The sequence below is a fragment of the Salvelinus fontinalis genome, chromosome 21 (assembly GCF_029448725.1).
Source record: "Salvelinus fontinalis isolate EN_2023a chromosome 21, ASM2944872v1, whole genome shotgun sequence".
NCBI lineage: Eukaryota > Metazoa > Chordata > Actinopteri > Salmoniformes > Salmonidae > Salvelinus > Salvelinus fontinalis.
In genome coordinates, this window is record NC_074685.1 from 5,807,857 (window position 1) to 5,823,753 (window position 15,897).

Below are 15,897 nucleotides of genomic sequence, written 5' to 3' on the forward strand. Positions count from 1 at the left end.
TCTCCTTCTCTCTCTCTCTCTCTCTCTGGAACAACACTTGGACAGTGCCAAGAAGTCACTCGACTAAGTTGTAGTAGTCTCACAAACCGTATCATTAGTAGTAGTACTGGAGAATAATGTCATAGTATATCAGCCTTGCTTCAAAGAGGGAACATAAACATATCGTACATTTGAATAAGTAGTTTGAAGACAACGACCTATGGTGAGATCATTCATTCAGTTATTTCAATTTAAAAAATATCCATCCATTCCTAAAGTATCTCGTTCATATTTTAACATTTGACAGGTTTGATTAAAACTGATTCCTAAAAAGGATACTTTTGTCTTGGGACATATCTTTACATTTACAGTACAACGTATTCACATTCTTAGTATTGGCATAGTACCTAAAATATATATTTTTACGTCCAACTTTTCAAATTACCGTGAGTAACCGATAACAGAAATCACTCCAGAGAAAGCTGCTCTGAATAAACTCACACAACAGTGCAGTGTTTTATCATGTCAAGGTTGCCCCTGGAAACCAAGACAATATTTGTACGAATCTGTTACAAGGCTGAACTAGCATTAAAAAACAAGTCTTCACCTTATGGACCCTGGTCAAAAGTTTTTATTAAACCAAGTCTTCACCTTATGGAACCAGGTCAAAAGTTTTTATTAAACCAAGTCTTCACCTTATGGACCCAGGTCAAAAGTTTTAATTAAACCAAGTCTTCACCTCATGGACCCTGGTCAAAAGTTTTTACACGCTTTTTTAATAGAAAAACAACAAAATGTTATTTTCTGTGTACACAACAATGCTTAATTAAACCATTAGATTAAATAGCAATCGTTATCAAATCATCTTGGTGACTTCACAGCTATAGCTAGCTAGCAGTCTCAGCTACATACAAATCCCCCCAGGGTACAGTCATGTCTCAGTCAGGTCATGAGATTTGTAAATGAAAGAGGAATATGATAATATGAATCGAAAGGAGTATCCTATCTCCCCATTTAGAGTTTCTGGTGCAGTTAGTCGAGGTAATTGAGGTACCCCGACTAACCGGTGTCCCCGCACATTAACTCTGTACTAATTGAGGTCATATTACCTTGACTAACCGGTGTCCCCGCACATTGACTCTGTACCGGTACCCCCTGTATATAGCCTCACTACTGTTATTTACTGCTGCTCTTATTGAGGTAATATCTCTGGAAATTATCAGAATTCATGCAAACATTCGTTTTGAAAACATAGCTTGTCCCAAAAAAGTGGTTTCTTGGCACAACTTACCCCGGGTGTGGGGGTAAATTGAGCTGCGGGACAGGGTAAGTTAAGCCACCTACACATTTCTGTACTGAATGAAATACACTATATATACAAAAGTATGTGGACAACCCTTCAAATTAGTGGTTTTGGCTATTTCAGCCACACCCGTTGCTGACAGGTGTATAAAATCGAGCACACATCCATGCAATCTCCATAGACAAACATTGGCAGTAGAATGGCCTTACTGTAGAGCTCAGTGACTTTCAACGTGGCATCGTCATAGGATGCCACCTTTCCAACAAGTCAGTTTGTAACATTTCTGCCCTACTATAGACCTGGCCCGGTCAACTGTATGTGCTGTTATTGTGAAGTGGAAACATCTAGGAGCAACAAAGGTTCAGCCGTGAAGTGGTAGGCCACACAAGCTCACAGAACGGGACCGCCGAGTGCTGAAGCACGTAAAAATCGTCTGTCCTCGGTTGCAACACTCACTACCGAGTTCCAAACTGCCTCTGGAAACAACGTCAGCACAAGAACTGTTCGTCAGGAGCTTCATGAAATGGGTTTCCATGGCCGACCAGCCTCACACAAGCCTAAGATCACCATGTGCGTCGGCTGGAGTGGTGTTAAGCTCTGAACTCTGGAGCAGTGGAAACGTGTTCTCTGGAGTGATGAATCACGTTTCACCATCTGGCAGTCAGAAGGACGAATCTGGGTTTGGCGGATGCCAGGAGAACGCTACATTCCCGAATGCTTAGTGCCAACTGTAAAGTTTGGTGGAGGAGGAATGATGGTCTAGGACTGTTTTTCATCGTTCGGGCCCCTTAGTTCCAGTGAAGGGAAATCTTAACACTACAGCATACAATGACATTCTAGATGATTCTGTGTGGCAACAGTTTGGGGAAGGCCCTTTCCTGTTTCAGTATGACAATGCCCCGGTGCACAAAGCGAGGTCCATACAGAAATGGTTTGTCAAGATCGGTGTGGAAGAACTTGACTGCACAGAGCCCTGAACTCAACCCCATCAAACATCATTGGGATGAATTGGAATGCTAACTGCGAGCCAGGCCTAATCGCCCAACATCAGTGCCCCATCTCACTAATACTCTTGTGGCTGAATGGAAGCAAGTACCTCAGCAATGTTCCAATATCCAGTGAAAAGCCTTCTCAGAAGAGTGGAGGCTGTTATAGCAGCAAAGGGGGGACCAACTCCATATTAATACCCATGATGTTGGACGAGCAGGTGTCCACATACTTTTGATCAAGTAGTCTATATCCACTATCTTTTTAAAACCATGTCTATCTTTAGGGAGGATGTTAGAGAACTGGCAGTGTGTTGCCAGGACAACAACCTTCCCCTTAATGTGAGCAAGACAAAGGAGCTGATGGTGGACTACAGGAAAAGGAGGACCGAACAGACCCCTATTGACAACTACAGGAAAAGGCGAACCGAACAGGGCCCTATTAACAACGACGGGGCTGTAGTGGAGCGGGTCGAGAGTTTCAAGTTCCTTGGTGTCCACATCACCAACGAACTATCTGGTCCAAACACACCAAGACAGTCGTGAAGAGGGCACGACAAAAACATTTCCCCCTCAGGAGACTGAAAAGATTTGGCATGCGTCCACAGATCCTCCAAAAAGTTCTACAGCTGCACCATCGAGAGCATCCTGGCCGGTTGCATCACCGCCTGGTATGGCAACTGTTTGGCATCTGACCGCAAGGCACTACAGAGGGTAGTGTATACTGCCCAGTACATCACTGGGGCCAAGCTTCCTGCCATCCAGGACCTCTATATCAGGTGAAGCCCAATAAAATTGTCAGATACTCCAGTCACCCTAGTCATAGACTGTTTTCTCTGCTACCGCATGGCAAGCAGTACCGGAGCACCAAGTCTAGGACCAAAAACTCCTCAAAATCTTCTACCCCCAAGCCATAAGACTGCTGAACAATTAATCAAATGGCCACCGAACTATTTACATTGACCCCCCCCCCCCCATTTGTTTTGTACACTGCTGCTACTCGCTGTTTAATATTTATTTAATAGTCACTTCACCCCTTCCTACATGTACAAACTACCTCAACTAATCTCTACCCCCGCACATTGACTCGGTACCGGTACCCCCACACACTGACCCGGTACCGGTACCCCAACACACTCACTCGGTACCACCTGTATATAACCTCCACACTGACTCGGTACCCCCTGTATATAACCTCCACACTGACTCGGTACCCCCTGTATATAACCTCCACACTGACTCGGTACCCCCTTTATATAACCTCCACACTGACTCTGTACCCCCTGTATATAACCTCCACACTGACTCGGTACCCCTTGTATATAGCCTCCACATGGACCCGGTACCCCCTGTATATAACCTCCACACTAACCCGGTACCGGTACCCCCTGTATATAACCTCCACACTGACCCGGTACCAGTACCCCCTGTATATAACCTCCACACTGACCCGGTACCGGTACCCCCACACACTGACCCGGTACCCCCTGTATATAACCTCCACACTGACCCGGTACCGGTACCCCCACACACTGACCCGGTACCCCCTGTATATAACCTCCACACTGACCCGGTACCGGTACCCCCACACACTGACCCGGTACCCCCTGTATATAACCTCCACACTGACCCGGTACCGGTACCCCCACACACTGACCCGGTACCCCCTGTATATAACCTCCACACTGACCCGGTACCGGTACCCCCACACACTGACCCGGTACCCCCTGTATATAACCTCCACACTGACTCGGTACCGGTACCCCCTGTATATAACCTCCACACTGACTCGGTACCGGTACCCCCTGTATATAACCTCCACACTGACTCGGTACCGGTACCCCCTGTATATAACCTCCACACTGACTCGGTACCGGTACCCCCTGTATATAACCTCCACACTGACCCGGTACCGGTACCCCCTGTATATAGCCTCCACACTGACTCGGTACCGGTACCCCCTGTATATAACCTCCACACTGACTCGGTACCGGTACCCCCTGTATATAACCTCCACACTGACCCGGTACCGGTACCCCCTGTATATAGCCTCCACACTGACTCGGTACCGGTACCCCCTGTATATAACCTCCACAGTGACCCGGTACCGGTACCCCCTGTATATAACCTCCACACTGACTCGGTACCGGTACCCCCTGTATATAGCCTCCACACTGACCCGGTACCGGTACCCCCTGTATATAACCTCCACACTGACTCGGTACCGGTACCCCCTGTATATAACCTCCACACTGACCCGGTACCGGTACCCCCACACACTGACCCGGTACCGGTACCCCCTGTATATAACCTCCACACTGACCCGGTACCGGTACCCCCTGTATATAACCTCCACACTGACTCGGTACCGGTACCCCCTGTATATAACCTCCACACTGACCCGGTACCGGTACCCCCACACACTGACCCGGTACCGGTACCCCCTGTATATAACCTCCACACTGACCCGGTACCGGTACCCCCTGTATATAGCCTCCACACTGACCCGGTACCGGTACCCCCTGTATATAACCTCCACACTGACCCGGTACTGGTACCCCCTGTATATAACCTCCACACTCACCCGGTACCGGTACCCCCACACACTGACTCGGTACCGGTACCCCTGTATATAACCTTGTTATGTTATTGTGTTACTTTGAATATTTTTTTACTTTAGTTTATTTTGGTAAATATTTTCTTAACTCTTCTTGAACTGCACTGTTGATTAAGGGAAACTGTAAGCATTTCCCAGTAAGTTCTACACTTGTTGTATTCGGTGCATGTGACAAAGCTTGATTTGATTTGATCGCAGCCCCCTACCTTATTTGGTATGTAGAGTCCTTTCCTGACAGGCTTAGAGCCCCTTGCCAAGCTAGGCCCTAAGTTAGTTGCCTCGTTTGCAGGTCTGCAGTCTCCTGCCCTGCTTAGAGCCTCCTGCTTGACTAGGCCACAAGCTACCTGTGCTAGCTTCTCAGTCCTCAGCCTTCATCGTCCGTAAGTCCCTAGCACTAGGTCCTCAGTCCTCAGCCTTCATCGTCCTTAAGTCCCTAGCACTAGGTCCTCAGTCCTCAGCCTTCATAGGCCCTCAGTCCCTAGCACTAGGTCCTCAGTCCTCAGCCTATGAAGGCTCTCAGTCCCTAGCACTAGGTCCTCAGTCCTCAGCCTTCATAGGCCCTCAGTCCCTAGCACTAGGTCCTCAGTCCTCAGCCTTCATAGGCCCTCAGTCCCTAGCACTAGGTCCTCAGTCCTCAGCCTTCATCGACTCTCAGTCCCTAGCACTAGGTCCTCAGTCCTCAGCCTTCATAGGCCCTCAGTCCCTAGCACTAGGTCCTCAGTCCTCAGCCTTCATAGGCCCTCAGTCCCTAGCACTAGGTCCTCAGTCCTCAGCCTTCATCGGCTCTCAGTCCATAGCACTAGGTCCTCAGTCCTCAGCCTTTATAGGCCCTCAGTCCCTAGCACTAGGTCCTCAGTCCTCAGCCTTCATAGGCCCTCAGTCCCTAGCACTAGGTCCTCAGTCCTCAGCCTTCATCGGCTCTCAGTCCATAGCACTAGGTCCTCAGTCCTCAGCCTTCATAGGCCCTCAGTCCCTAGCACTAGGTCCTCAGTCCTCAGCCTTCATAGGCCCTCAGTCCCTAGCACTAGGTCCTCAGTCCTCAGCCTTCATCGACTCTCAGTCCCTAGCACTAGGTCCTCAGTCCTCAGCCTTCATAGGCCCTCAGTCCCTAGCACTAGGTCCTCAGTCCTCAGCCTTCATAGGCCCTCAGTCCCTAGCACTAGGTCCTCAGTCCTCAGCCTTCATCGGCTCTCAGTCCATAGCACTAGGTCCTCAGTCCTCAGCCTTTATAGGCCCTCAGTCCCTAGCACTAGGTCCTCAGTCCTCAGCCTTCATAGGCCCTCAGTCCCTAGCACTAGGTCCTCAGTCCTCAGCCTTCATCGGCTCTCAGTCCATAGCACTAGGTCCTCAGTCCTCAGCCTTCATAGGCCCTCAGTCCCTAGCACTAGGTCCTCAGTCCTCAGCCTTCATCGGCTCTCAGTCCATAGCACTAGGTCCTCAGTCCTCAGCCTTCATCGGCCCTCAGTCCCTAGCACTAGGTCCTCAGTCCTCAGCCTTCATAGGCCCTCAGTCCCTAGCACTAGGTCCTCAGTCCTCAGCCTTCATCGGCTCTCAGTCCATAGCACTAGGTCCTCAGTCCTCAGCCTTCATAGGCCCTCAGTCCCTAGCACTAGGTCCTCAGTCCTCAGCCTTCATCGGCTCTCAGTCCATAGCACTAGGTCCTCAGTCCTCAGCCTTTATAGGCCCTCAGTCCCTAGCACTAGGTCCTCAGTCCTCAGCCTTCATAGGCCCTCAGTCCCTAGCACTAGGTCCTCAGTCCTCAGCCTTCATCGGCTCTCAGTCCATAGCACTAGGTCCTCAGTCCTCAGCCTTCATAGGCTCTCAGTCTCTAGCACTAGGTCCTCAGTCCACAGCCGTACTAGGTCTGCTGTCTCCAGGACTAATCAGCCCTCAATTCCAAGCTCAAATTAGTCATCAGGCTCCTACTCGGCTAGGCTCAGATTTACCAGTTTCTCCAGTAGGGCTCTATTGTTCTCCTAGGTCTGTCAGTTTCCCGGTCGGGTCCAGAGTCAGTTTCCCGGTCAGGTCCAGAGTCAGCAGGTCCAGAGTCAGTTTCCCGGTCAGGTCCAGAGTCAGCAGGTCTAGAGTCAGTTTCCCGGTCAGGTCCAGAGTCAGTTTCCCGGTCAGGTCCAGAGTCAGTTTCCCGGTCAGGTCCAGAGTCAGTTTCCCGGTCAGGTCCAGAGTCAGCAGGTCCAGAGTCAGTTTCCCGGTCAGGTCCAGAGTCAGTTTCCCGGTCAGGTCCAGAGTCAGTTTCCCGGTCAGGTCCAGAGTCAGCTTCCCGGTCAGGTCCAGAGTCAGTTTCCCGGTCAGGTCCAGAGTCAGTTTCCCGGTCAGGTCCAGAGTCAGCAGGTCCAGAGTCAGTTTCCCGGTCAGGTCTAGTCAGTTTCCCGGTCAGGTCCAGAGTCAGTCTCCCGGTCAGGTCCAGAGTCAGTTTCCCGGTCAGGTCCAGAGTCAGCAGGTCCAGAGTCAGGTCCAGAGTCAGTTTCCCGGTCAGGTCTAGAGTCAGTTTCCCGGTCAGGTCTAGAGTCAGTTTCCCGGTCAGGTCCAGAGTCAGTTTCCCGGTCAGGTCCAGAGTCAGTTTCCCGGTCAGGTCCAGAGTCAGTTTCCTGGTCAGGTCCAGAGTCAGCAGGTCCAGAGTCAGCAGGTCCAGAGTCAGCAGGTCCAGAGTCAGTTTCCCGGTCAGGTCTAGAGTCAGTTTCCCGGTCAGGTCCAGAGTCAGTTTCCCGGTCAGGCCCAGAGTCAGCAGGTCCAGAGTCAGTTTCCCGGTCAGGCCCAGAGTCAGCAGGTCCAGAGTCAGTTTCCCGGTCGGGCCCAGAGTCAGCATGTCCAGAGTCAGTTTCCCGGTCAGGCCCAGAGTCAGTTTCCCGGTCTGGTCCAGAGTCAGTTTCCCGGTCAGGCCCAGAGTCAGCAGGTCCAGAGTCAGTTTCCCGGTCAGGCCCAGAGTCAGCAGGTCCAGAGTCAGTTTCCCGGTCGGGCCCAGAGTCAGCAGGTCCAGAGTCAGGTCTAGAGTCAGTTTCCCGGTCAGGTCCAGAGTCAGTTTCCCGGTCAGGTCTAGAGTCAGCAGGCCCAGAGTCAGTTTCCCGGTCAGGTCTAGAGTCAGTTTCCCGGTCAGGCCCAGAGTCAGCAGGTCCAGAGTCAGTTTCCCGGTCAGGTCCAGAGTCAGCAGGTCCAGAGTCAGCAGGTCCAGAGTCAGGTCCAGAGTCAGTTTCCCGGTCAGGTCTAGAGTCAGTTTCCCGGTCAGGTCCAGAGTCAGTTTCCCGGTCAGGTCCAGAGTCAGTTTCCCGGTCAGGTCCAGAGTCAGTTTCCCGGTCAGGCCCAGAGTCAGTTTCCCGGTCAGGCCCAGAGTCAGTTTCCCGGTCAGGTCCAGAGTCAGTTTCCCGGTCAGGTCCAGAGTCAGCAGGTCTAGAGTCAGTTTCCCGGTCAGGTCCAGAGTCAGTTTCCCGGTCAGGTCCAGAGTCAGCAGGTCCAAAGTCAGGTTCCCGGTCAGGTCCAGAGTCAGTTTCCCGGTCAGGCCCAGAGTCAGTTTCCCGGTCAGGTCCAGGCATTCTCATGTTCCTAGACGCACAAGACAATAGATGTCATCACGTTTGGCCATTTGGATGATGTCAGAGATCCCCGAGCCAACTAGGTGAAACATCTGTCGATGTGCTCTTGAGCAAGGAACTTAACCCGAATTTCTCCAGGGTCACTGTCAATAACGGCTGATCCCTGGCAGTGACCCCACTCTTCGAGCTATGCCTCTCTCTCTTCGCCTGTCAATCATGTCTGAGCTATGCCTCTCTCTCTCGCTCTTCAAATTAAATCAAATCAAATGTATTTATATAGCCCTTACATCAGCTGATATCTCAAAGTGCTGTTCAGAAACCCAGCCTAAAACCCCAAACAGCAAGCAATGCAGGTGTAGAAGCCCGGTGGCTAGGAAAAACTCCCTAGAAAGGCCAAAACCAGGAAGAAACCTAGAGAGGAACCAGGCTATGAGGGGTGGCCAGTCCTCTTCTGACAGTCCTCTTCTGGCTGTGCCGGGTGGAGATTATAACATGCCAAGATGTTCAAATATTCATAAATGACCAGCATGGTCAAATAATAGTAATCACAGTGGTTGTCGAGGGTGCAACAGGTTAGCACGGCCAGGTGGACTGGGGACAGCAAGGAGTCATCATGCCAGGTAGTCCTGAGGCATGCTCTTAGGGCGCAGGTCCTCCGAGAGAGAGAAAGAGAGAATTAGAGAGATCATACTAAAATTCACACAGGACACCGGATAAGACAGGAGAAATACTCCAGATATAACAGACTGACCCTAGCCCCCTGACACATAAACTACTGCAGCATAAATACTGGAGGCTGAGACAGGAGGGGTCAGGAGACACTGTGGCCCCATCCGATGATACCCCCGGACAGGGCCAAACAGGCAGGATATATAACCCCACCCACTTTGCCAAAGCACAGCCCCCGCACCACTAGAGGGATATCTTCAACCACCAACTTACCATCCTGAGACAAGGCCGAGTATAGCCCACAAAGATCTCCGCCACGGCACAACCCAAGGGGGTGCGCCAACCCAGACAGGAAGATCACGTCAGTAACTCAACCCACTCAAGTGACGCACCCCTCCTAGGGACGGCATGAAAGAGCACCAGTAAGCCAGTGACTCAACCCACTCAAGTATATAACCTCCACACTGACCCGGTACCAGTACCCCCTGTATATAACCTCCACACTGACTCGGTACCGGTACCCCCTGTATATAACCTCCACACTGACTCGGTACCGGTACACCCTGTATATAACCTCCAAACTGACTCGGTACCGGTACCCCCTGTATATAACCTCCACACTGACTCTGTACCGGTACCCCCCGTATATAACCTCCACACTGACTCTGTACCGGTACCCCCTGTATATAACCTCCACACTGACTCGGTACCGGTACCCCCTGTATATAACCTCCACACTGACTCTGTACCGGTACCCCCTGTATATAACCTCCACACTGACTCTGTACCGGTACCCCCTGTATATAACCTCCACACTGACTCGGTACCGGTACCCCCTGTATATAGCCTCCACACTGACTCGGTACCGGTACCCCCTGTATATAACCTCCACACTGACTCGGTACCGGTACCCCCTGTATATAGCCTCCACACTGACCCGGTACCGGTACCCCCTGTATATAACCTCCACACTGACCCGGTACCGGTACCCCCTGTATATAACCTCCACACTGACTCGGTACCGGTACCCCCTGTATATAGCCTCCACACTGACCCGGTACCGGTACCCCCTGTATATAACCTCCACACTGACTCGGTACCGGTACCCCCTGTATATAGCCTCCACACTGACCCGGTACCGGTACCCCCTGTATATAACCTCCACACTGACCCGGTACCGGTACCCCCTGTATATAACCTCCACACTGACCCGGTACCGGTACCCCCTGTATATAACCTCCACACTGACCCGGTACCGGTACCCCCACACACTGACTCGGTACCGGTACCCCTGTATATAACCTCCACACTGACCCGGTACCGGTACCCCCACACACTGACTCGGTACCGGTACCCCTGTATATAACCTTGTTATGTTATTGTGTTACTTTGAATATTTTTTTACTTTAGTTTATTTTGGTAAATATTTTCTTAACTCTTTTTGAACTGCACTGTTGATTAAGGGAAACTGTAAGCATTTCCCAGTAAGTTCTACACTTGTTGTATTTGGTGCATGTGACAAAGTTTGATTTGATTTGATCGCAGCCCCCTACCTTATTTGGTATGTAGAGTCCTTTCCTGACAGGCTTAGAGCCCCTTGCCAAGCTAGGCCCTAAGTTAGTTGCCTCGTTTGCAGGTCTGCAGTCTCCTGCCCTGCTTAGAGCCTCCTGCTTGACTAGGCCACAAGCTACCTGTGCTAGCTTCTCAGTCCTCAGCCTTCATCGTCCGTAAGTCCCTAGCACTAGGTCCTCAGTCCTCAGCCTTTATAGGCCCTCAGTCCCTAGCACTAGGTCCTCAGTCCTCAGCCTTCATCGGCTCTCAGTCCCTAGCACTAGGTCCTCAGTCCTCAGCCTTCATAGGCCCTGAGTCCCTAGCACTAGGTCCTCAGTCCTTAGCCTTCATAGGCCCTCAGTCCCTAGCACTAGGTCCTCAGTCCTCAGCCTTCATAGGCCCTCAGTCCCTAGCACTAGGTCCTCAGTCCTCAGCCTTCATCGGCTCTCAGTCCCTAGCACTAGGTCCTCAGTCCTCAGCCTTTATAGGCCCTCAGTCCCTAGCACTAGGTCCTCAGTCCTCAGCCTTCATCGGCTCTCAGTCCCTAGCACTAGGTCCTCAGTCCTCAGCCTTCATAGGCTCTCAGTCCCTAGCACTAGGTCCTCAGTCCTCAGCCTTCATCGGCTCTCAGTCCCTAGCACTAGGTCCTCAGTCCTCAGCCTTTATAGGCCCTCAGTCCCTAGCACTAGGTCCTCAGTCCTCAGCCTTCATAGGCCCTCAGTCCCTAGCACTAGGTCCTCAGTCCTCAGCCTTCATCGTCCTTAAGTCCCTAGCACTAGGTCCTCAGTCCTCAGCCTTCATCGGCTCTCAGTCCCTAGCACTAGGTCCTCAGTCCTCAGCCTTCATAGGCCCTCAGTCCCTAGCACTAGGTCCTCAGTCCTCAGCCTTCATCGGCTCTCAGTCCCTAGCACTAGGTCCTCAGTCCTCAGCCTTCATAGGCCCTCAGTCCCTAGCACTAGGTCCTCAGTCCTCAGCCTTCATTCGCTCTCAGTCCCTAGCACTAGGTCCTCAGTCCTCAGCCTTCATCGACTCTCAGTCCCTAGCACTAGGTCCTCAGTCCTCAGCCTTCATAGGCCCTCAGTCCCTAGCGCTAGGTCCTCAGTCCTCAGTCTTCATAGGCTCTCAGTCTCTAGCACTAGGTCCTCAGTCCACAGCCGTACTAGGTCTGCTGTCTCCAGGACTAATCAGCCCTCAATTCCAAGCTCAAATTAGTCATCAGGCTCCTACTCGGCTAGGCTCAGATTTACCAGTTTCTCCAGTAGGGCTCTATTGTTCTCCTAGGTCTGTCAGTTTCCCGGTCGGGTCCAGAGTCAGTTTCCCGGTCGGGTCCAGAGTCAGTTTCCCGGTCGGGTCCAGAGTCAGTTTCCCGGTCGGGTCCAGAGTCAGTTTCCCGGTCGGGTCCAGGCATTCTCATGTTCCTAGACGCACAAGACAATAGATGTCATCACGTTTGGCCATTTGGATTATGTCAGAGATCCCCGAGCCAACTAGGTGAAACATCTGTCGATGTGCCCTTGAGCAAGGCACTTAACCCGAATTTCTCCAGGGTCACTGTCAATAACGGTTGATCCCTGGCTGTGACCCCACTCTTCGAGCTATGCCTCTCTCTCTCTTCGCCTGTCAATCATGTCTGAGCTATGCCTCTCTCTCTCTTCAAATTAAATCAAATCAAATGTATTTATATAGCTCTTCTTACATCAGCTGATATCTCAAAGTGCTGTTCAGAAACCCAGCCTAAAACCCCAAACAGCAAGCAATGCAGGTGTAGAAGCCCGGTGGCTAGAAGAAACTCCCTAGAAAGGGCAAAACCTAGGAAGAAACCTAGAGGGGAACCAGGCTGTGAGGGGTGGCCAGTCCTCTTCTGACAGTCCTCTTCTGGCTGTGCCGGGTGGAGATTATAACAGAACATGGCCAAGATGTTCAAATGTTCATAAATGACCAGCATGGTCAAATAATAGTAATCACAGTGGTTGTCGAGGGTGCAACAGGTTAGCACGGCCAGGTGGACTGGGGACAGCAAGGAGTCCTCATGCCAGGTAGTCCTGAGGCATGCTCCTAGGGCGCAGGTCCTCCGAGAGAGAGAAAGAGAGAATTAGAGAGATCATACTAAAATTCACACAGGACACCGGATAAGACAGGAGAAATAACCCCACCCACTTTGCCAAAGCACAGCCCCCACACCACTAGAGGGATATCTTCAACCACCAACTTACAATCCTGAGACAAGGCTGTTTATAGCCAACAAAGGTCTCCACCACAGCACAAACCAAGGGGGGGCGCCAACCCAGACAGGAAGATCACGTCAGTGACTCAACCCACTCAAGTGACGCACCCCTCGTAGGGACGGCATGAAAGACACCAGTAAGCCAGTGACTCAGCCCCTGTAATAGGGTTAGAGGCAGAGAATCCCAGTGGAGAGAGGGGAACCGGCCAGGCAGAGACAGCAAGGGCGGTTCGTTGCTCCAGAGCCTTTCCGTTCACCTTCACACTCTTGGGCCAAACTACACTCAATCATATGACCTACTGAAGAGATAAGTCTTCAGTAAAGACTTAAAGGTTGAGACCGAGTCTGCGTCTCTCACATGGGTAGGCAGACCATTCCATAACAATGGAGATCTATAGGAGAAAGCCCTGCCTCCAGCTGTTTGCTTAGAAATTCTAGGGACAATTAGGAGGCCTGCGTCTTGTGACCGTAGCGTACGTATTGGTATGTACGGCAGAACCAAATCGGAGAGATCGGTAGAAGCAAGTCCATGTAATGCTTTGTAGGTTAGCAGTAAAACCTTGAAATCAGCCCTTGCCTTAACAGGAAGCCAGTGTAGGGAGGTTAGCATTTGAGTAATATGATCAAATTTTTGGGTTCTAGTCAGGATTCTAGCAGCCGTATTTAGCACTAACTGAAGTTTATTTAGTGCTTTATCCAGGTAGCCGGAATTTAGAGAATTGCAGTAGTCTAACCTAGAAGTGACAAAAGCATGGATGCATTTTTCTGCATCTTTTTTTGACAAAAAGTCTGATTTTTGCAATGTTACGTAAGATGGAAAAAAGCTGTCCTTGAAACAGTGTTGATATGTTCCCCTGTCAATGACATGTCTGAGCTATGCCTCTCTCTTCCCTGCCATTTTTATTTGTCTGTGTCCGGTATGAAGGAAGTTAGAGGTAAAAGGTAATTTCTTGAGCCAATGCTAAATAACATTAGCACAATGACTGGAAGTCTATGGTATCTACTAGCATGCTAGCAGATACCCATAGACTTCCAGTCATTGCACTGATGCTAGTTAGCAACTTCCTTCAAACTGCACTGTGTAACCTGGTAGGATGGGTCTACTGTGGAGTCTAGGAGGATGGGTCTAGTGGGATGGGTCTACTGTGGAGTCTAGGAGGATGGGTCTACTGTGGAGTCTAGGAGGATGGGTCTACTGTGGAGTCTAGGAGGATGGGTCTACTGTGGAGTCTAGTAGGATGGGTCTACTGTGGAGTCTAGGAGGATGGGTCTACTGTGGAGTCTAGGAGGATGGGTCTACTGTGGAGTCTAGTAGGATGGTCTACTGTGGAGTCTAGGAGGATGGGTCTACTGTGGAGTCTAGGAGGATGGGTCTACTGTGGAGTCTAGTAGGATGGGTCTACTGTGGAGTCTAGGAGGTTGGGTCTACTGTGGAGTCTGGTGGGATGGGTCTAGGAGGATGGGTCTACTGTGGAGTCTAGTAGGATGGGTCTACTGTGGAGTCTAGGAGGATTGGTCTACTGTTGAGTCTAATAGGATGGTCTACTGTGGAGTCTAGTAGGATGGGTCTACTGTGGAGTCTAGGAGGATGGGTCTACTGTGGAGTCTAATAGAATGGGTCTACGGTGGAGTCTAATAGGATGGGTCTACTGTGGAGTCTAGTAGGATGGGTCTACTGTGGAGTCTAGGAGGATGGGTCTACTGTGGAGTCTAGTAGGATGGGTCTACTGTGGAGTCTAGGAGGATGGGTCTACTGTGGAGTCTAGTAGGATGGGTCTACTGTGGAGTCTAGGAGGATGGGTCTACTGTGTGAGTCTAGGAGGATGGGTCTACTGTGGAGTCTAGTAGGATGGGTCTACTGTGGAGTCTAGTAGGATGGTCTACTGTGGAGTCTAGTAGGATGGGTCTACTGTGGAGTCTAGTAGGAAGGGTCTAGTGTGGAGTCTAGTAGGATGGGTCTACTGTGGAGTCTAGTAGGATGGGTCTACTGTGGAGTCTAGGAGGATGGGTCTACTGTGGAGTCTAGGAGGATGGGTCTACTGTGGAGTCTAATAGAATGGGTCTACTGTGGAGTCTAATAGGATGGGTCTACTGTGGAGTCTAGTAGGATGGGTCTACTGTGGAGTCTACTAGGATGGGTCTACTGTGGAGTCTAGGAGGATGGGTCTACTGTGGAGTCTAGGAGGATGGGTCTACTGTGGAGTCTAATAGAATGGGTCTACTGTGGAGTCTAATAGGATGGGTCTACTGTGGAGTCTAGTAGGATGGGTCTACTGTGGAGTCTAGTAGGATGGGTCTACTGTGGAGTCTAGGAGGATGGGTCTACTGTGGAGTCTAGTAGGATGGGTCTACTGTGGAGTCTAGTAGGATGGGTCTACTGTGGAGTCTAGTAGGATGGGTCTACTGTGGAGTCTATTAGGATGGGTCTAGTAGGATGGGTCTACTGTGGAGTCTAGTAGGATGGGTCTACTGTGGAGTCTAGTAGGATGGGTCTACTGTGGAGTCTAGTAGGATGGTCTACTGTGGAGTCTAGTAGGATGGGTCTACTGTGGGGTCTAGGAGGATGGGTCTACTGTGGAGTCTAGTAGGATGGGTCTACTGTGGAGTCTAGTAGGATGGTCTACTGTGGAGTCTAGGAGGATGGGTCTACTGTGGAGTCTAGTAGGATGGGTCTACTGTGGAGGCTAGGAGGATGGGTCTACTGTTGAGTCTAGTAGGACGGGTCTACTGTGGAGTCTAGTAGGATGGGTCTACTGTGGAGTCTAGGAGGATGGGTCTACTGTGGAGTCTAATAGGATGGTCTACTGTGGAGTCTAATAGGATGGTCTACTGTGGTGTCTAGTAGGATGGTCTACTGTGGAGTCTAGGAGGATGGGTCTACTGTGGAGTCTAGTAGGATGGGTCTACTGTGGAGTCTAGGAGGATGGGTCTACTGTGGAGTCTAGTAGGATGGGTCTACTGTGGAGTCTAGGAGGATGGGTCTACTGTGTGAGTCTAGGAGGATGGGTCTACTGTGGAGTCTA

General features: G+C 50.9%; 2 protein-coding genes across 2 annotated transcripts; both read left to right on the forward strand.

Moving 5' to 3' along the window:
• The first annotated feature begins 1,996 nt into the window (after positions 1 to 1,996).
• On the forward strand, positions 1,997 to 6,819 carry LOC129819132 (uncharacterized). The gene is made up of 3 exons (XM_055875694.1): positions 1,997 to 2,012; positions 5,218 to 6,740; positions 6,787 to 6,819. The coding sequence occupies exons 1-3, from the start codon at positions 1,997 to 1,999 to the stop codon at positions 6,817 to 6,819; spliced, it is 1,572 nt and encodes a 523-aa protein (XP_055731669.1).
• Positions 6,820 to 9,043: 2,224 nt separating this feature from the next.
• Positions 9,044 to 12,244, forward strand: LOC129819134 (uncharacterized). The gene is made up of 2 exons (XM_055875696.1): positions 9,044 to 9,050; positions 10,779 to 12,244. The coding sequence occupies exons 1-2, from the start codon at positions 9,044 to 9,046 to the stop codon at positions 12,086 to 12,088; spliced, it is 1,317 nt and encodes a 438-aa protein (XP_055731671.1). The 3' UTR covers positions 12,089 to 12,244.
• Positions 12,245 to 15,897: the final 3,653 nt, after the last annotated feature.

Coding starts and splice junctions, on each gene's coding strand:
- LOC129819132 (XM_055875694.1), top strand. Junction 6,741..6,786: donor TAGGTCCTCAGTCCACAGCC/GTACTAGGTCTG, acceptor CTCAATTCCAAG/CTCAAATTAGTCATCAGGCT.